The sequence below is a fragment of the Canis lupus genome, chromosome 8 (assembly GCF_011100685.1).
Source record: "Canis lupus familiaris isolate Mischka breed German Shepherd chromosome 8, alternate assembly UU_Cfam_GSD_1.0, whole genome shotgun sequence".
NCBI classification, from domain to species: Eukaryota; Metazoa; Chordata; class Mammalia; order Carnivora; family Canidae; genus Canis; species Canis lupus.
The window spans coordinates 50,604,847-50,626,949 of NC_049229.1; the positions used below are offsets into that span (position 1 = coordinate 50,604,847).

The following is a 22,103-nucleotide window of genomic DNA, read 5'->3' on the forward strand; positions in this document are numbered from 1 at the left end:
TGAAGCTGCCATGTTTTGGTCAAATGAGTCAAATATTGGCAACTTCATGTGGTTCAACCTAATAAGATGCTCGGTACATGGCAAGGACTCAAATGTTAGCCGAAAGAAACCAGCCTTTGAGCACCTGCTACACCATATTGCTTTTGTGAGACAAAAGGTGAGGCTACCTTGTTCTTTTTTAGGATATATACTTTTTTCACACCCAGCCTATTTTGTCCTTTGAAGTCAGAGCTCAAGTTCATTCATTTGGTCTTCAAAGGAAAACAAGGCATCATCTAGGCACGATACATCTTTCTGAGTTAATCTGATTCTAGTCTTCCATTCTTTGAGCTATTTTACAACTCTGGAGGTTGCTGGTAAGAATAGCGAAGTAAAATCATTATTGTCTTTAAGAAATGCAAGTGATGGGGGCACCTGGTTGGCTCAGTGGTTGAGCATCTGCCTTTGGCTCAGGTCGTGATCTCAGAGTCCTGGAATCAAGCCCTGCATCGGGTTCCTCTCAGGGAGCCTGCTTCCCCCTCTGCCTATGTCTCTGCTTCTCTCTGTGTGTCTCTCACAATTAAATAAATAAAATAAAAATAAGAAAGAAAGAAAGAAAGAAAGAAAGAAAGAAAGAAAGAAAGAGAAAGAAAGAAAGAAAAAGAAAGAAAGAAAGAAAGAAGAAAGAAAGAAAGAAAGAAAGAAAGAAAGAAAGAAAGAAAGAAAGAAAGAAAATCTTAAAAACAAAAAACAAACAAACAAAAAAGAAACGCAAGTGATATCCTGTCCTCTAGAGGTTCATTTGACCTCCCAGTGTGGAAGAAACCAGTTCTACCTTTATTTGCATGTTCGTTTCAATATTCCTGATCTATAAATGTTCTTGTTTTTTAGTATCTCCTTTGGTTGGTTGTCGTATCCTTATCAGTTTCCTTATTCATGAGTCAAATAAAATCTTTGACTTATGTTCATTTTTATATCTGTAATGGAGTCATGATTTTTTGAGAATTATGTTCTAACAGTCTTGTTATACCTAGTCAATTCCTACCTCCCCAATCTTGGCTCCCAGCAACCACTTCTCCACTCTATCACTGTAGGTTAGTTTTGACTTTCTAGATTTCCATATTAATAGAATTATACTTATGGATTCTTTTGTGTTTGGCTTCTTTATTTGAGCATGTTAAGATTCATTTATATGGTTGTAGGTACCAGCCATTCCTTCTTCACTGCTGAGTAATTCCATCAACATACTACAGCTTGCTTATCCATTCACAGTGGTGGCATTTGGATTGTTTCTAGTTAAGGATTATTATGAATAAAGCATCTGTGAATATTCAAGTGCCAGTGTGCACATGCTTTCAGTTCTCTTAGGTGAGTGAAACTGCTGCCAAAAAACTGCCAAATTGTTTTCTCAAATGGCTGTGCACTCTGCATTCCCACATCTTTGTCAACACTTGGTATTGTAATTCTTTTCATTTTTATTTATTTTTACTTTTCATTTATTTTTTTTATTAAAATTTTTTTTTTACATTTTTATTTATTTATGATAGTCACAGAGAGAGAGAGAGAGAGAGGCAGAGACACAGGCAGAGGGAGAAGCAGGCTCCATGCACCGGGAGCCCGACGTGGGATTCGATGCCGGGTCTCCAGGATCGTGCCCTGGGCCAAAGGCAGGCGCTAAACCACTGCACCACCCACGGATCCCTTTTCATTTATTTTGTTTGTAATTCTTTTTAAATGTAGCCATTCTAGTGGGTGGATGAGTGGTGGAGTCTTAATTGTAGTTTTAATTTGCATTCCCCAACAACCAGAGATGTTGAACATTTTTCTATGTGCTTTTTTGGCCATTAGTGTATCTTCCTTTGTGAGGAGCTTGTTCAAATCTTCTGGGTCGGGACACCTGGATGGCTCAGCGGTTTAGCGCCTGCCTTCAGCCCAGGGCATGATCCTGGAGACCAGGGATCGAGTCCCACGTCCGGCTCCCTGCATGGAGCCTGCTTCTCCCTCTGCTTGTGTCTCTGCCTCTCTCTTTGTGTCTCTCATGAATAAATAAATAAAATATTTAAAAAAATCTTCTGGGTCACCTGGCTGACTCAGAGTGCCCGACTATTGATCTAACGGTTGTGAATTCAAGTCCCATGTTGGGAGTAGAGATTACTTAAAAATTAAATCTTTGCAAGCGTCTGGGTGGCTCAGTTGGTTGAGCATCTGACTCAGTTTAGGCTCAGGTCATGGTCTCAGGGTCCTGGGATTGAAGTTCCACATCAGGCTCTCTGCTCAGCACATTCTGCTTGTCCCTCTCCCTCCCCCTCTGCTCCTCTCCTCGCAAATGTGCGCATGTACGCCCTCCCAGATAGATACTATCTTTTAAAAATACAAAATTAAAACATTTTAAAGGTTTTGTTTATTTGAGAGAGAGCACAAGCGTGAATGGGGAGGGGGGTTGCGTAGGGGCAGAGGGAGAGGGAGAAACAGACCCCCAGCTGAGCGGGAGCCCAGTGCTACTAGGGACTCGATCCCAGGATCCTAAGATCATGACCTGAGCTGAAGGGAGACATTTCACTGACTGAGCCACCCGGTCACCTCCACTCCCCACCAAAAAAATATCTTTAAAAAAGATTCAAATCTTCTGCTTATTTTTTTAGTGAATAGTCTTGCTTTACTGAGTTTAAAGGGTTCTTTCTATACTCTGGATAAAAAGCCTTTGCTAGATATATACTGTGGATGTTTTATCCTAGTCTGGAGTTTGCATTTTCCTTTTATTGAGTCTTAAAGTTTTCATTTTGATAAAGTACAGCTTATTAATAGTTTTGAGCCATGTTTTTTTTTTTTAAGGTTTTATTTATTTATGAGAGACACACAGAGAGAGCAGAGAAACAGGCAGAGGGAGGAGAAGCAGGCTCCATGCAAGGAGCCCAATGTGGGACTCAAACCCAGGAATCCGGGATCACGCCCTGAGCCAAAGGCAGGTGCTCAACCGCTGAGCCACCCAGGCGTCCCTTGAGCCATGCTTTTTGTGTTCTAAGAAATTGTTTCCTAATCCAAAGAAACAGATTTTCTTTTATATTTTTCTCTTGGAAGTTTTATCATTTTTATGTTCAGATCTATGGTTTGAATTAATTACTGTACATGATATTAGGTAAAGATTGAAGCTCATTTGAAGCTCAGTACTTTCCCTGCTGAATTAACTTGGCACTTTGTCAAAAATCAACTAACCAGGGACACCTGGGTGGCTCAGATGGTTGAGTGTCTGCCTTCGGCTCTGGTCATGATCACCTCCAGGTCCTGGGATCAAGACCCATGGGGGGCTCCCCACTCGGTGGAGTCTGCTTCTCCTGCCTCTCCTCCTGCTTGTGCTCTCTCTTCCAACTAAATTAAAAAAGAAAAATCAGGGATCCCTGGGTGGCTCAAAGGTTTAGCCCACGCCCAGGGCGTGATCCTGGAGTCCTGGGATCGAGTCCGGCATGGAGCCTGCTTCTCCCTCTGCCGTGCTCTCTCAAAAATAAATAAATAAAATCCTTAAAAAAAAAAAAAAGTGGCTAACCATATACATGTGGTGGGTCTATTTCTGGACTATTTTTATGTTTATTCTAGTATGTTAACATACAGTGTTACATTAGTTTCAGGTGTACAATATAGTGGTTCAACAATTCTGTTTCTCAGAAATATGGAACGCTTCATGAATTTGCATGTCATCCTTGCATAGGGGCCATGCTTCTCTGTATGATTCTAATTTTAGTATATGTGCCGCTGAAGCGAGGATTATTTCTGGACTATGATGTCTTATTTGTTCTGTATGTCTTATTATGTTCTATTTGTTCTAATGCCAAATGCAGTCTTGGTAGAAAGCTTTGAAATCAGGTAGTACAGTTTCTCTTTCAAAATGGTTTTGGCTATTCTAGGTCCTTTGCATTTCCATATACCTTTTACCAATTTGCCATCGTCTACCATAAAAGCGCACTAGGGATCTTTTTCAATACTTGAAATCCTTCACTGGTTTTCTCCACTGTGTAAGACAACTCCTCACGCCGACAGCCCAGAGAAGTAAGCCTCTGCCCCCTCCTCGCCAGCCCCCTTTCTCATCTTCCCCTTTGTTCAGAGGATTAGCCACATTTTCTTTTGGATCGTCCATGTCTTAGAAAAGTTTCCTCTGTCACCTCTGTCTAAACCACATACTAGTTACATGTTTTTATCATGTTCTTTATTTTTCCTTCACAGCACTCACCAGTTTGTAAAATGACATATGTGTCCATATGCTTATTTGTTTACTGTTTGTTTCTTGCTGGTATTGGTAATGCTCAGTTCAGAGCCCGGCATGGAAACAGCACTCAATATTTACTGGTTGAATGAATAAAGGCAGAGTTAGCGTTCTGAATAGTTTATTTGGGGCAAAACAATATATTTGCATGGGATGATTCTTAAGTCATCTCGAGAAGTTCCCCTTCAGTTCTTAACATGTGGTCGCAAACTGATACACCTAGCCCATCCCATTATTTATAGATTCACAGTCATCCAACAAGGTAAAAAAAAATAAATCATCTGGCAAAGAAGGAAAGCGAGGGTAAGGGAGAAAGAGAGAAGGTGACATTTTAACACATGACTAAAATTTAAGATTTTTAAATTTACATTTCCCCCTCTCACTTTCTCAGATTATAAGCATCACAGCAATGGAGAGGGATTATCACTGCACCTCTTGCAAAGTCCAGTTTACAGGCAAATTGGTCAATGTAAAAATAAAGGCCAACAAAATAAGATCTCAGCTCCCCATACACAATTTCTCTATACTTATTATCTTTCCCCCTTCTCTTAACATTTGCTACCATTATACAGAGAGGGATCATCAAGACTGTGTGGGCATGCTGGCTGATGCTGGTTGAACTGACACAGGGATTTCACCAAGGATCCTGTAAAGAACCACCAAGGATGCTTTTTATCTACTCAACCATTGGTTTAACATCACTGAGGTGACATGACCTAATGTGAAGGGTGAAGACAAATCACCACTCCACCTCAGTCAGGAGTATGTCCCATATTCCCCTGGCAGGCCCACGCGGGGTGATGGAGCTTCACACAAGAAACCTGAGGAACTGTTGGGAAAAGCAGACTTTGAATGGACTCAAGGTTCCTGGTGCACGGAGGGATCACTTATCCATGGAGATGGCAACAAGGCAGATAGATCACCTAGCACATCAGGGTGTGATTTTGTCTTTACCTTTCACTTAGTTTCCCCACAACTCCAAAGGAACAAAACTTTGGGTATTGCTTCATCAAAAACGCATAACCGCAGTGTAAGAACCATTGCATTCTTTAGGGTCAGTTTACTAGAACTCATCATACAGAAAGAGTCACAGTTCAAGGCCATCCATTGTGTGTACTATGTAGTAAACAAGACAATGCCCACAACTCTCCCATCCAGCCACTCCCAAGGGTAGGCTGGGAATATCTCCAGACTCACAGAACTAGAATATACTTCAGTAAGTCCATCCACAAGCTAACTCCTTTGCACCACCACCCCCTCTCCCCCAAAAGACTGAATCTATAGCAAAAGGTGCTTGGAAGACAGAAGTCACTGGAAATGACAAAAGGGGCAACGTTTTCCATACAATTAAAAGCAAATGGATCACTGGCTAGTCCTAGCATTTCTTCTGTATGGTAAGGCAGGAAGCCAGCCTTCTAATTAGGTATCTGGGCACATGGTAATTGGGTAGGAGCCTAAACACTACATTTCCTGTGGATAAAGCTGAGAGAGTAAGATCTGCTTTTCTCCCTGTGGAAGGTATTTTGATTAACTGACTTAATAGATTAAGATGCCTGCTGGGCACTGAGCTTCCATGTTAAGCAGGTAGCAGCATCTCTTTAGGTACTGAGGCTGCAATGAAGCAAGTAGCAGCTCAATAGCCAAGAAGAATCATTTGATTTTCCTAACTTCCTCTTCATGGCCCCTCTGGTCTATGCTGAGTTTACCTGTGTGAAAGGCTTAACAGTTCTGATCTTTACAAAGATAGACATTCAGAAGGAAAAGCGCTATGCTCTTTCCCCTTTGCTAACCACATGGGTTGGAGTCAAGCGAGATTAAAGCCCATCTTGGCTTATCTAGAACACCAGGAAAAACATCCTGGGAATTAGGTCACAGCAGTTCTTTATACAAGGGAACCTAGAGCCAGTCAGTTGTATTTAATCATCTGTAGGTAGCTTTGCCTCATCCCTACAAATTCTTACAAGGATTACCCAAATTCTTCTTCACTGCCTATGGCACGACTAGCAGTCCTGTGCTATTTCCCAATCCAGCATGAATAGGGGCCAGAGAGCCTCATCAATTAGGAAAGGGAACAGGGTAGGCAGAGAAACAGGGAGATAGTGGGAGATGGCATCTCGTTTTTCCCCTTCGCTGAGGAGCCAGGAAATCTCTCCATGTGAGCCATTTTTCCTCCTGGTTTTCACTAACAGAAATGAAGCAAAGCATACTACAAAATTCAGCTAGACTGTACTAGTCATAACAAACTCAGATAAAGGCTCCCTCAAGTAGGGAAGAAAGAAGTTTCCGGACTCCTGAAATGTAAGGCTGAGTGTCCAAAGACAGGGTATCTGATCTAGTGATCCTCCAAACAGCACCACCATATAGGTTTTCTCTGGAGTTGAAATTCTAAAAATCAAGAATTGGAAGTTACAGAAAGAAAGGCCGAATACCCTTAGATGGAGGGATTATGATGAGAGACAAAGCATTGGCACAATATTCCATTCCTGGGCTTCTGAAAGGGCATTAAGCAAACACACAGCCCTTAGCAGTCATAGGGTATTTCTATTCCTTCTGACTGCTTCAGGAAGAAGCGTGTTTTGACCATCTGAAGTACTCACCGTATCAAGAAAGTTTAAGACAGTAATCATAGGACTAAGATGCCAAGTTCCTCAAACAAGCAAGCAGTATGGTAAGAGGTTCTGGAAACTAAGATGATTTTTAAAGGGAAGAAATTTTCCAGAGCAAAGCAAAAAGTGAAAGTGCTCCAAAGACTCCATCCCTGAATATACTCTTTCAATATTTACTTGCTGTAGAGTGTATGCCATGTTCTAGGGTAAAACTTCTAAAATAAAGGTGGGAGGAGAATCTGCCAATGCCTCTTGATCCATTCTTTGTGATTCTGATGTCTCCTGGGTATAAACGTCCTGGTTTCTGATGTGATCTGCAGAAAAAGGTCTTATAAACCTGAAATGGATAAAGGCAATGCTAAATAGAAAGAGGGATGAGAAAAAAATGGTAAGGATTAGTCACATCTCTGTTGACTCTGATTATCACCTTTGGTAGTAACCGTTAGCTGACTCCTGTTTGCATCCCATCAGATTTGTGAATCAGGCTGTGTTAAACCATGCACTAAACAACACTTACGTCTACTCATTGCCAATAACTGTATTTATATACACCTGTATTTCCCCAAGTGCTTGGTTAAATGATACTTGTGATATGACTGGACTCTAGATTTATTTACAGTTTCCAAGAAGAGACAACCAGCATGTATAACATTTTGTCCTCTAGAAAGCAGAGGTCCTGGGTGGATCACAGTTTTGTCTCTTCAAAATAAATTTGTAACTTAACATCTACTCTGACATAACTTTGCACCAGCAAAGTAATATATATATATATATATATACACATATGTATGTATTTAAATGCCCATACTGACATTTTAAATTGCAGCGACTTCATGCAAGTCAAAAATAAAAAGAGTAGCAGGTAAGTTCATTGCTTGAAGTTTGTGACTTTTGCAAACCCTACACCATTTGACGAATAACTGCAATGCGAAAGCTATCTGATGTTCTAGTGAGGTTCTATGGTGAGGAACTAGATGTAAAGGTTAGCAATGTATTTCTTCTACAGGACTACTTAGTTACCACAATCTCTTTTTTACTTCAACTTGTGTATGCTAAATAGTAGTCCCTGAATTTCTACTTGCTTCTTTTATTCACTCTTTTCTATTCTCTAAAAAAGCAAAACACAACCTTGGAATATTTCAAAGGCTGAAAGCTCTCAGATGCTGAGAGTGACCAAAGGTGACTTAAGACATGAAAGCAAAACTTCACCAACAATCCTATTGCTTCCATCGTCCACTACATGTGTCTGCACAAACACCACAGCTGATGACAAGAAGCCCAGGAGAATTTGGACTGATAATTTCTATCAATACAAGGAGTGATCTCAAAAACAGAGACATGCAAAACTACTTTTACACAGTGTTGTTCCATTTTTTGCCCGATCCTTCCCCCATATTACTCGATAACTACTAGAAGACAAGCTGATCTTGGGTATAATAAAGTCAAAAGTTCTCTTCATTTAAGCTTTGGTCAACAGAAAAAAGGAAGAGCTTTAACATGGTGGTTTTCAGATTTGTTCTTTGGTCAAGCAGTATAAAGCTCTCTGAAAGAAGTCCCCTTACCTGGCATGAAAAGAGTCAAACTAGAGGATCCCAGTTTGGCAAAGACATAGGTATTCAAAATTTCTCAGGGGGAGAGAAAAAAGAAAGAAAAAAGAAACCCTAAACCCCAGATGCCAGATTAGAATCGTTTTAGGATGTTAAGAGTAAAAGAGAACTAGCACTCAGAAGAATAATATTTAAATGGGTCAGCTTCTAAAAAGGGTAAGTTAATATCTTTAATCCTTAAATAGGAACATGGCAAATGATTTCTGAGCAGAGGATTTACCAACATTTTCCTTTATCAGTTTAAATCCTAATCTGGACCCAGACCCAGGCTGAGGCTGTCATAATTTTGAAAAGCAGGGAACAGTAAGAACCAAGCATGGACATCCTGCCAGTTCACACTGCCCCAACCCTCTCACCCCTGCAGGACTGCAGGTCACCCTGCTAAGCAGCTGTGGACACAGGACATGCAGTGAGGTGTGAGTCAGCTTCACCACAAAGGTCCAACCAAGGTGGGATGTGGGTGCTTTATGAACAACTTAAGTATTTTAAATGGCAGGTGGAAGTGTTAGTTTAGAGCTTGGAGAGAACTCAGAAATTGGGCATTCCCCTCAGACAGTGATCATCATAGATATTTGATGGGGAAGGAAGAAATCACCTGGTGACCAGAACAAGACCAAACCTTGGTCGGCTCCTGGCCAGGGGAAGTTCCATGATGAGGGGCAGTTTTTAGCAATGCTAGTATTTACTGTTTTCCGTCAACAGCTAAACTTCAAACGAAAGGGAGAACACTTTGGTTGACTGGTTTAGTAAGGATTCCAAGGTTGGTAGCCTCTGAGATCTGGATTGGAAGTAAGTGGAAGGCACTTGCTCCTTGGGGAGGAGGGCTGTATGAGTCTCAAGGCTGCAGTGCCGGGGCCAGTGGGAGCTTTGGAGGGGCCAAGTCTGCAGGCGGCAGGGAGAAGGTAATGGCCAGGGCCATTAATTAACCATTACGTGGTTAGCCAGGGCCAGGCTAGGGTCAGTGTGATTTCACAAGAAGAGTTAAAAAATAAAACATTTTTAATGGACAAAAAAGTAGACTGGGTCACCTTTTTTTTTTTTTTTCTTTGTAAGGTGAAATGTAGCAAAGGAAGAATGTGAAGCAGTTTTTGTTTTTTGTTTTGTTTTTTTTTTGTTTGTTTGTTTTTTTACTATTTACAAAATGCCATTTAGAGCGAGGTGGCCACCATCAGTAGTTGAGGAAATGTCTTTCATGTGAGATGGCCACAGAAGTATGGTTCCTGGAACTGGCTCAGAAAGGCCACACACTGTACTGAGTGAGGGTGAGTTCCTCCAAGGGAGCACCAAAAAGGCTCAGTCTTCTGTTTCTTCATACGTAGTCTCATCAAAAGGCCTGTCTAGTAGAGGCACCAACCGATGACGGGAATACTTCAGTTGCAATAGGTCCCCAACTTCGTCTATCTCCTTTAAAGCCTAAAATATATAAAAGCAGAGGTCAGTCAGAGCCAAGAGGATACAGGCATGCCTGGTGCTTTAATTTCCTAAAAATGTTCACGGCAAGATTATCCTCTGGTGGAACTGTTTGTGTCTAGTGCATTAACTCTGATCTAACTACAGGACAGCTGCGGAAAGACCGCTTTTTGAGCAAGAAAGTCAGGCTGGTCATGAATAATGGGTTGTGAATAGCAGTGAAGCAGGATAAAGGGTATAAATCATCAAAGTACATCACGCTTGGTAGAGGAGTATCCACCCTGAACTTGCCAGGCTGGCTACCACTGTCACTTGTCCCCTCATACTGTAGTACTTGCTGATTCTATCATCATGCTACAAGAAAACCAATGGGAAGTGTGCGCTGAGATGCTTTCTAAATGCAAGATGAAGAGAGCTCCCAAAGTGAACTGCTGATCAGACTTAGTAAGAAAAAGGGGAAGCCATTAGGAGACTCTGGGTAGGTAATGTACAGAGAGTAGATGAGGCAGCAAGAATGGACAGAGCCAGGACTTAAACTCAGGCATGAGTTTGAACTCTAAAATCCTAATCTTGAAGAGATCTTTTCTTCCCGTCAAAACTATCTCAATTTAACTTTCTCTTTTAAAAAAATTTGCTCTTTTGTTTTTCATAAAAAATTCAAACATTAAAACAAGTTATGAAAAGTCTCTTCCTGATTGCTACATCAATCAGTTCACAGTTAACCTTTCCAAAAAATGGCACAGAGAGTCAGAACAGAGGACCCTAATATGGGAAGTGGATATGTGTTTGTGATTTCTTAGGAACACTCTAACAGAAGGATATGGAAGCTTGAGGCCCCAGATACTTCTCAGAGAAATCCAAAGAAGACTACAAAAATTCTGTAATACTAGGCTCTGGGCTTTTCACTAAAACCACCTCAGGCATGTCACAGAATGCTCTCTAGCCCTCGTATTCTCTCCCCAAGTGACTGTGAATGGTAGGTACCCAGTGGATCCAGTAACAAACTTGGGGTGAAGGGCCTTAGCTTTGCAGACAGGACGTCTCATTAGACCAGGAAATGGTAAGGTGGGCAGTAGCTGCCAAAGTGTGACTCTCCAAATTCCCATCATGCCGCACACATCTTCTGTCCACTATTACAGTTAAAATTTCATATGAAAATATATACCTTCTACGTCATAAAAGGGAGTCAGCTAAATATTAGTAAAAGGTATATTTACTTGTTCTTAAATTTATATTTTTAAAAAGATTGTATTTTTATTTATTTCAGAGAGAAAGAGAGAGTATGAGCAGGAAGAGGGGCAGGGAGAGAGAGAATCCCAAGCAGACTCCCCACTGAATGTGGAGCCAGATGTGGGGCTCAATCTCACAATCCTGAGATCAAGACCTGAGCCAAAATCAAGAGTTGGATGCTTAACTGACTGAGCCACCAAGAGCCCCTAAATTTAACTTAAAAAATCAGTGTTTGTAGAGAGAAAAATCCCATGAATAAATAGTATCCCTTATTTATTCTAGCAGAAGAAAAAAAGTCTTCATTCGAAATGTGGAAAATAGAGAAAGCAAATTAAGAGCTGGACCTCAGTCCTCAGCTTTCAGAACAGTGGTATCTTGAGAAAACTGAAACAATTTAAGATTGAATTTCAGCTAGGAGAACCCATTAGTCATTTATCCCCCTGACCTCTGATATAGGATTTGTTAATTTAAAACAACATGACTTACTAAGATCACCAAGTAAAAGACATTTATGAATTCTGACTTCAGAATATTTTTTTCATCAATGTAAAAAAGAAAAGGAATAGACAGAAAAAAAACTCCCAGTAGCCCAAAGGGATCTAAATTCCATGATTTCCTCTGATCCTACACCAAACATTTCAGATAAATAGGTTTTATTTACATAAAACCATAACTAGAAACTGCTAGTTTGCCGTTACGTAGGTCACCTGGTTAGGGGAGGAATAAGGGACAGTTACAAGTATCACCATCCATTAGCAAATCATCTATACTCAACTGCTGGATCATAGGGTGAGATGGGTTCTTAGGGAAAAACATATAAATCATAGAGTTGAGTTTGGTCCTTGAATAAAAGAATATTCTAGAACAGCTGTCCCTGGAGCTGATCGGTAACCCTGCCTTTCTCATTTTAAAAAATAAGTTTTATTTGATACAATTCATATGCCATTAAAGTCACCTTTTTATTTTATTTTTTTTAAAGATTTTTTAATTTATTTATTCACAGAGACACAGCTAGAGAGAGAGAGAGAGAGGCAGAGACACAGGCAGAGGGAGAAGCAGGCACCATGCAGGGAGCCCGATGTGGGACTTGATCCCGGGTCTCCAGGATCATGCCCTGGGCTGCAGGCAGCGCTAAACCGCTGCGCCACGGGGGCTGTCCCATATTTTATTTTATTTTTTTAAAGTCACCTTTTTAAAGTGTACAATTCAGTGCTTCTTATCTAATCTTAAAGTATTATCACCTCAAAAAAGAAACCCCACGTTCACATCCTCATCCCTGCCTTCTCCAGGCCCTGACAACCATCAATCTAGTTTCTGACCCTATGGATTTGCCTATTCTGGACATTTCATAATGTGGTTTTTCATGCCTGGCTTCTTTTACTTAGCATAATGTCCTCAAGGTTCATCCGGGTTGTAGGGGTCCAACTTCATCCTTTTCCTGTGGTGATCCAGTTGTCTGGTACCATTTGTTGAAGAGACTATTCTTTCCTCATTAACCAGTCTGGGCTCTCTTGTAGAAAATCAATTAGCCATAGATGCTTGGGTGTATTTATGGACTCTCAATCCTCTTCCACCATTGCTTTAATTGCCGTATCTTTGGGTTTAAGATTTTATTTATTTATTCAGGAGAGACACAGAGAGGGAGAGAGGCAGAGACACAGGCAGAGGGAGAAGCAGACTCCCTGCAACAAGCACGATGTGGGACTCGATCCCGGATCCCAGGATCACGCCTTGAGCAGAAGGCAGACGCTCAACTGCTGAGCCACCCAGGCATCCCAATTGCCGTAGCTTTGTTGTAATTTTCAATCCTGGGGAGTCTGACTCCTCCAACTTAGACTTTCTCTCTCTGAACTATTTTGGCTATTTGGGGTCCCTTACAGTTCCATATAAACTCAAGGATCAGCTTTTCCATTTCTGCTAAAAAGGCCACTGGAATTTTGATAGGCATTGCACTAGATCTACATAGTTTTATAGTTTTCAGTATACAAGTCTTTCATCTCCTTGGTTAAATTTATTCCTGGGTATTTTATTCTTTTGAATGCTAGCACAAATTAAATTTTCTTAATTCTTGTTTCTTCACTGCTGGCATATAGAAACATACTAATTTTTGTATTGATCTTTAACCCTGAAACTTTGCTAATTATGTTTATTTATTAGCTCTAGCAGATTGGTTTTGGTTTCTGTGTGTGAATTTTCATTTCTATGTAACCATGTCACATGGTTCATTACTAAACAAAAATTCATTTGTACTTCATAATGCTCATGTTTACCTCCATAAAACAGTGCAGGACAAAATGACTTCAAGAAATCTATGCTTTCAAAAAAAATGTACTTTATGCTTCAAGAAAAACTAAATGGGAAGCAAAAGCAAACAATTCCATAAGTGGATCTTACGAAAATGATGAGAACTCTCAATTGGCAAATATATTTATTGGCAACAGAAATCTACTTCAATATCTTGGTTAAATTCTTTCATGAATGTGTATAGTCCTCCAGAGTCAAAGCTGTTTTCAGAAGACACAGTGTATCACTATAGCCATTGCTTATAATGACACAGATGTTTTTTCAAAGACAAGTCAAACTTTAAATATAAATAGAAGAGAATGAAAGAAAAGCTGTTATCAGTAGGGTTAAAAAAAGAATCAATGCAGAAATTCGGCAGTAAGATTTCTGAGGAATGGGAAAATCTATTGAAAAAATCTGAAAAGAACAATCAAAATAAAGAAAAAAGACACAGTATCAATAATAAACGGAACCCAATTTCCCAGTATTGGAATTTGATTAAAAATATACTTGTGGAAATTTTGTTATATAGAAATAGGGAAGAAGAATTAGTCTTCAGCTGCTCAGAAATTTAAAAATTTCAAATAAATTGCTACAAAGAACTCTTAAAAACATGTACTCATAATATTCAAGATTAGCTTTCCAATGAATTAATGGAATACTTTTAGCAACTGCAGCTGACCTGTGAACGACGAGGGTTTGAACTGTGTGTGGGTCCACTTATATGTGATTTTTTTCCAATAAATACAGTACTATAAATGTCTTTTCCCTACGATCTTAATAATATTTTCTTTATTTTAGCTTTATTATAAGAATATAGTACATAATACATATAACTTACAAAATACATGTTAAGTGCCAGTTTGTGTTATCAGTGAGGCTTCCAGTTGACAGCAGTACTTAAGTTTTGGGGGAGGCAAAAGTTACATGTGGATTTTTGACCCTGGGATGGTGTGTGTTAGTGCCCCTAACCACCCTGCACCCCATTCCGGGTATTGTTCAAGATCAACCATAATTTTATGTAAATATTATGTTCTAGAGTTCAATAAACTCCCAGAAAGAATTACTTATTTCATGTCTGAAGTCTTCGATATGAAATAATAGCATGTTAACAGAATATCACAAGATAAGAATAAATTAAGACCATAATTCAATTCTGTAATTATGAGCTGTTATCATGTGCCTTATTATTACTATGAGCCGTTATTACAAGGTAGGTTCTGGAGATATAGAAAAGCAAAAGAGACTTAGTCCCTGCTCTCAAGCTTTATACAATGGAGAAGACTGCCATTAAATAATTCCAGGTAGGAAGGATTTACTAAGGGGGAATCTTAAGATTCCAAGGAAATACCAAGCAAGAGGATTGAGGAATTCCTTTGGGCAAGTTTCCTTTGAATGGAGATGTGAAAAATCAGTAGGAGTCAGGCAGGCAAAAGAGAGAGGGGGTTCAAAAGAGAATATTCTACAGAGAGGACAACATACAAGAAGGCTTACAGTAGAAACAGCTAGAGAACAAGGAGAGTTATACAGTTGTAGAGGCCATAATAAGGGAGAGAGTGGAACAAGATAAAGCCAGAAACTCCTCAGAACCCTAATAACACAAGGTCTAGTGGGCAATGCTAATGGCTTTGCAATTTTTTTGTAAACAGCAATGATTTAAGCAGCATTGTATACTCTGTTCTCTATTTAACCAGTTAATATCTTAGATGCTCAAAGAACTTCAGGATCAACAGATGATCAATTTCATTTGATATTTATATAAATGTATATTTATACAGGTATATTTATATCAAGTGAAAGTATCTACTTACAGTATCAAGGATTTCTTTGGTATGAGCTGCTGACAGGCAAAACCTGGCTCTGGACTCAATAATTGGAGTAGCAGGAAATCCCACCACAACTACACCGATATTCCGCTTCAGCATCTCCCGTCCAAAAGCGCTGTGAGGGGAAAACAGGGTAAAGAAACCCAGAAGAGGGATCCCTGGGTGGCGCAGCGGTTTAGCGCCTGCCTTTGGCCCAGGGCGCGATCCTGGAGACCCGGGATTGAATCCTACGTCGGGCTCCCGGTGCATGGAGCCTGCTTCTCCCTCTGCCTATGTCTCTGCCTCTCTCTCTCTCTCTCTCTCTCTCTCTCTCTCTCTCTCTCTCTCTCTCTCTCTCTCTCTGTGTGTGTGTGACTATCATAAATAAATTAAAAAAAAAAAAAAAAAAGAAAAAGAAAAAAAAGAAACCTGGAAGAGTAATAAACCACAGCATGAAGGTCTTGTGGTCCTGAATGATTTAAACTCTTAGGTGATAAGACATTGGGGAGTTCTATTAGGAATTTCCTCTAACTTCTTTTCAAGTTAAAACTGCCAGAGTGGCTCAGTCGGTTAGGCAACTGACTCTTGATTTGGGCTCAGGTCATGATCTCAAGGTCCTGGGATGAGCCCAGCATAGCAGTGGGCTTTGTGCTCAGTGGGGAGTCTGCTCATCTCCCTCTCTCTCTGCTCCCCTGCCCCTTCCCCCAGCCCACTTGCTCTCATTCATTCTAAAACGGATAAATCAATCTTAAAAAAAAAAAAAAAAAACCCAAATAACTGCCAGGTTATGAATAACTTCAATTCAGTCCTAAAGTGATCTTCTCCCAAATGGTTTCCTTCACAAAGATAAAGAATATAGTTGTCAGAGACTGCTTTTTAATAGAGCTTGTCTAAACTAATTTACAGTTATAGCCTTAAAGTTTTCCTGACACATAAGAGTGGTTCAGAGGCTTCAAAATGAATTGAGTTTAAAACTCTGTCTTTGAAAGTATTAGGTTTGGCAGTTTAAACAATTCTTAAGATGAAGAATGCAGAGGATCTGCTGTAACATGGATATCTTTCTACTGGCAGAATGGCCAACTAGTTTTAGCCCTCCAGACCAGGCACTTCTTTTCTTTCTCCTAAGTTTATGTATTTATTTAGGTGATCTCTGTACCCAATGTGGGACTTGAACTCACCATCCTGAGATCAACAGTCACACACTCCTCTGAGCCAGCCAGGTATCCCAAAGGCTATTTATTTCTTTGATCAACTTGAGTGTTAAGCTGCCTTTGGTATTTAGGGTTTCCTTTAGTGTCTGTGAAGCAAACTCATTCCCAGGCTTCAGCTGACGGCCCAGACTACACAAATCTTGTTTAACTCTTCACCCCAAGCCAAACTGTGGCACATGACCTTATACTCCACATCTGTATCTTGTCTAAATAACACAATTCTAACTTTCACGTAAATTTCATTTGCTAATTATGTTAGGACCTACCATATTCCTTTCTTGACTATTCCCTTAGCATTTTAACTTTTAGTTTATTTAATCTCTACACTCAACACGGGGCTTGAACTCAACCATGAGATCAAGAGTCGCATGCTCTTCTGACTGAGCCAGCCAGGTACCCACCCCTTCCTTTAGCATTTTAAAGCATTAGTTTGAGAATAAGAAATACCCCATGTTTTGGTTATCCCAGTAACTAATTACGTAAGTGCCAGCCTTTCCCCACTCTTTCTAGTACTTCCTCTGGCCCTGAGGAAGGTCTGTGTCTTCAGGACACCCTCCCAAATGGTCTAGTTAGTTCTTTATTCCTGTTCACCTTAATCTCTCTAAATCTTTATTTTAATGTATACAGTTAGTTTCACCTGTGTAGAATTGGTTAGACACAGTCCCCTCCAAAGAAATAGTTCTAGATTAAGTCCTCCAGACCAGACAACTCTTTGTTTATTTATGATAATTACACTTAAAGAAGAGTGAGAAAATCCTACACCTCTGCTTTGGTTCATTTTTTCCACTCCCTCTGAAGGCTATGATGCCAAATACTCATATGACTCTCTATTGAAAACTCAACTCTTTTTCTCTCAGTGTCCACCTTTCCCCCCATTTTCTGCCTTCTTACTACTTCTAGGTTCCCTGCTTTAATATGCTCTCCTATATATCCATTTTAATAAACATTACTGAGTACCCTCTAAGTGCCAGGGACTCTGGTGGGCACTGGGAATTCAAAGATGAATAAAAATATTTGCTCCTTTAATGAGTTCAATTAAACCTGAGAAACAATCCTTATCCAATTTTATATTTAAGATCCAGTCAAAAAGAAAAAAAAAAAGATCCAGTCAAAATTCACAAATCTGAAAAGATGTGTTTTTGTTGTTGTTTTAGTTTTACTGAGTCTACACTAAGCAGATAACTTTTTTTTTTTTTTTAAAGATTTTATTTATTTGATAGAGAACACAAGCAGGGCGAGTGGGAGAGGGAAAAAGCATGTTTCCTGTCAAGCAGGGAGCTGGAAGTGGGACTCAACCCCATGATCAAGACCTGAGCTGAAGGTAGATGCTTAACTGATTGAGCCACCCAGGCGCCCCTATTTTACATTTTTAATTTTTTTAATTTTTATTTATTTTTAAGATTTATTTAGTTTATTTATTCATGAGAGACACAGAGAGAGAGAGGGGCAGAGACATAGGCAGAAGGAGAAGCAGGCTCTCTGCAGTGAGCCTGACACAGGACTTGGCCCCAGGACCCAGGATCACACCCTGAACCAAAGGTAGACACTCAACCACTGAGCCATCCAGGTGCCCCTCTTTGACATTTCTGATGCAATTTTCATACAATTATTTTGCAAAGAACTGTATTTGCTCACTTCATATTACTTTTCAAATGTCTTCTGGTTCCATTATACATCTGGACTTCTCAAATACATTGGAAGCTATTCTAGGGCAAAGCTTTCCATTATACACTAGTTGCACAAACCAAAGAAACTGGTGTAATCTGCACCTTGGGAAGCCATGCAATAACATGCCCTAACCTTAGAGCTCACTACTCTCCCTCGGGCACTGCATTTCAGCTCCACTCGCCTTCTTGCTATTCCTCAATCAGCTAAGTATGTTCCTGTGTTATGGCCTTTGCACAGAACTTCTTTCTCCACATGGCTAACTCTGCTCCTTCAAGCTCAGATGTTACCTTCCCTTTCCATAGGCTCACCCCCCACCACCCCATTTAATACTGTCATCTGCCTGCCCATGGGGCCCTCTCAATCCCCCATAACCTGCTCTACTTCTCCCCATAACATGTAATGTCTTCTAGCAAATACATAACTTATTTATTATGTTTGTCTGACTCCTGTCTCATTAGAACATAAGCTCCAAAAAAAAAAAAAAAAAAAAAAAGAACATAAGCTCCATAGGGACCAGTATTTTTACTGTGCTCTGTCCACTGATCTATCACAATCTCCTAGAAGAGAGCATTAAACTCAATGTTTGTTTAATGAAAGACTAACAAGCTAACATATTTTATTTTATTTTTATTTTTTTTTTTGTTTTTGTTTTTGTTTTTTTTTTTTCAAGCTAACATATTTTAAAAACTGGAATCCACTATTTAATCTATGGAATTTCTAGCAAATGAAGGTTAACATAATGAGGCCAAGACACTTTTTCCTAACAAAATACATAAGCCTGAGTCTAATATCACAGGAACCTTAAGACTAATCAGAGGACAGTCTGTAATCTGCAATAGAACATACCCAATTTTGGCTGGCATGTAGAGCATCAATGGCACCACTGGAGAATCTTCATTTCCATAAATGATGAAGCCCATCTCTTTCAGACGTCTCCTGAAATACCTGGTGTTTTCAGCTAACTGCTGTATACACTGTTTGCCTGGAAAATCATGAGGAGGAAAATAAAAATAATATTAAGATAAAAGGAGTGGGGCAGCCCCAGTGGCACAGCGGTTTAGCGCCGCATGCAGCCCGGGGTGTGATCCTGGAGACCTGGGATTGAGTCCTGCGTCGGGCTCCCTGCATGGAGCCTGCTTCTCCCTCTGCCTGTGTCTCTGCCTCTCTCTGAGTAAATAAATAAAATCTTAATAAAAAAAAAAAAAGGAGTGGAAAAAAGATAGCAATCTCCTCTATCTCCATTCTATCAGCCATGATATATTTGGTTCTGCATGTCTTTTTTTTGTCTTTTTTTAAGCTTTTATTTATTTATTCATGAGAGAGACACACACACACACAGAAGCAGAGACACAGAAAGAGGGAGAAGCAGGCTCTATGCAGGAAGCCCGACATGGGACTCGATCCCGGGTCCCCAGGATCAGGCCCTGGGCTGAAGGCGGCGCTAAACCGCTGAGCTACCCCTGCTGCCCTGGTTATGCATTTCTAACATAAAATATTTTCACAGAACAAACTGTATGAAATATAAAAATAAATCTTGCTTTGTATTCTGTCACAGTAGGTATTATTGGCAGATTTTGAAATAATGTACAAAGTGAAGTTTAACTATTAGTATTTTCGTGACACATTAGCATCTTCAAACATTCTCATCAATACACCTCATTTAACATTCTACCATTCCTTCACAGTAGGTAGAATATTCACTGTTCTCTTTATTTGATCAGGCAACTCTCACAAAGGTGGTAACTGGCTTAGCGTCACATGGTAAGTAATAAGGCACAGCTGAGACTAGAACCTAGGTTTCTGGACTTCAATATTCATTCCAATGAACTGCACTGCAAATAATTTTACAAATAAGATCAGATCTAGAGCCATTTAGAGCTTCAAATTCTCCTCTTCAGAGTTTGATTTTTATGTCACCATTTCCCTGAAACTTCTATCAGACAACAGTGTATCCATAATAATGTAAAATCATATTTTTAATCCTAATTTGTTCATCGTCCCTAAAATACAAATGGATTAAAACAAACATTTCTCAGGGTGCCTGGGTAGCTTAGTCAGTTTGGCATCTGCCTCTGGCTCAGGTCCTGATCCCAGGGTCCTGGAATCGAGCTCCCTGCTCAAAAAGGAGTCTGCTTCTCCCTCTCGCTCTGCCCCTCCCCCTGCTTTGCTCTCTCTCATGGGGTCTCAAATAAATAAGATCTTAAACAAAATTTTCTGAAATTGCTGACTAAATATTTGGACTGGTTTTGACATTATGGTAGGTCAGTCTATGAACAGAGGTCCAAACAATTGTTCTGTTCTAAAGATAAGCCTAAATTCAAAACATCAGCTTGCAAAGGACTAACAACTGTTACAGGGTCTTTTCAGCCACGAATACTCACAAACAAGAAAAGGTTGCAGTTGTTTTTTCACATACATTAGAGAGTCAAGAAATTCACATTTTAAAAAATACATATATCATACAATTCAAAAGATAAGTTAATCCCGTCGATCAGAAATACAGGTGGTTAACAAATGTCCTTAGAATACCAACCCATCAAAAAAAAAAAAAAAAAAAAAAAGAATACCAACCCATCCATTCATTGATGAAAAGTTACCCTAGATAAGTCTGTTACAAATAACCCCAAGTTAATTCTTTGTGCAAATAACTTCAAGTGGACCAGAGAATAACACTCAAGTTTAGACTGGCTTACTGTGAATGCTGAAGAATGCCACTTCAGTTATGACACTTGTCTTAAAATAACAAAGCAGACATTAAAGTATGTTACATTTAGGTACGCTGAGAACTGATGAGCCCCTGTGCCCAAGTTTTTCTCCACAAATACCAGTACATGCTTATTCTACATTTAGAAAGTGAGACTTCTACTTCTGGCCAGGATAGGACTACCCAGGACCAGATTTACCTTTCTGCTGTAATCAACAGAAAACTAGACAAAGCACATAAAAGAAAATGTACATAAAATGGTTTTCAAACACCAGGTCATTGGCAGCACAGAACTGTGCTGCTGGAGACGAGGAAGACCAGACATGAGCCTCTGGATTGCTCCGTGACTGGCTAGAGGCAGGTCCCAGGCTTCTGCCCAGGGAGAGGAACCTAGCCTGGTCAGGTGAGGATACCGGAGATGGGAGCTGAAGATGCTAAGGTGGCTAGGATTTGTTGGGAGCAAAGAGGAGAGGAGAGAGGTGCAAAGGGAGAGGTGGGGCGGGGGGGAGGCTCTGAGGAAGGGTCCTCTTGAGCCTTTGGTAAAGTGTCATCTGCCCTGCATGAGAAGAAACCTCCAGGACCTGGGGAAAGAGCCACCAGAAAGCAGCGGAGTGAACAGTTTCTGGTGCTCATGTGGAGCTGACCATATTTTCACCTCCCCAAATTAAAGACCTCAGAATCACACTTAGCTGGGGAGTGAAATTAGCCCTAGACTAAAAGTTGCTGTGGATCCACTCTAACAAACCTTAAAAGCAAGTCTGGAAAGGATCCAACTGATTCTTATTTTTTTAAGAGAGTTTATTTATTGAGACACACAGAGAGAGAAGCAGAGACACAGGGAGAGGGAGAAGCAGGCTCCATGCAGGGAACCTGAAGTGGGACTCGATCCCGGGTCTCCAGGATCACACCCCGGGCTGCAGGCGGTGCCAAACCACTGCGCCACCAGGGCTGCCCCATGATCCAACGGATTCTTTTTTTTTCTTTCTTTTTTTGATCCAACTGATACTAATAACAAAGTCCAACACTACCTAAATAAAGGAATACGACAAAGTGCAGGCCCCTGATAATGTAAAATTTACATCATCTGGCATACAATAAAAAATTCTAAGCATTCAAAGAAACAGGAAAATACGACCCACCAACCAGGAGATAAGTCAATCTACAGAAACAGACCAGAAATAACAGAGTATTGGCAGACAAGGAGGCACAAAATGCTAATTATCCTCCATACACTGAGAAAGGTGGAGGAAACATGATAAAGGGAGAAAGGAAATAAAGAGGAACAAACAATTGATACATGCAACAATGCTGATGAATCTCAAAAGCATTATGTTAAAAAAAAAAA

At 40.1% G+C, this 22,103-nt stretch overlaps 1 protein-coding gene and 1 pseudogene across 3 annotated transcripts in view; both read right to left on the reverse strand.

Moving 5' to 3' along the window:
- Positions 1-3,637: 3,637 nt before the first annotated feature.
- Positions 3,638-3,735, reverse strand: LOC119873045 (annotated as a pseudogene).
- Positions 3,736-4,338: 603 nt separating this feature from the next.
- The window catches only part of SPTLC2 (serine palmitoyltransferase long chain base subunit 2), a 110,178-nt gene continuing 92,413 nt past the window's right edge, over positions 4,339-22,103 (reverse strand). For 2 of the 3 annotated variants that reach the window (XM_038545419.1, XM_038545418.1), the window contains 3 exons: positions 18,901-19,036; positions 15,182-15,311; positions 4,339-9,860 (listed from right to left, as the gene is read on the reverse strand). In XM_038545419.1, coding sequence (XP_038401347.1) covers positions 9,741-9,860; positions 15,182-15,311; positions 18,901-19,036 — 386 coding nt within the window. In that variant the 3' untranslated portion in view covers positions 4,339-9,740. The remainder of the gene's footprint in view (positions 9,861-15,181; positions 15,312-18,900; positions 19,037-22,103) is intronic. The other variant, XM_038545421.1, reaches the window with a different exon arrangement.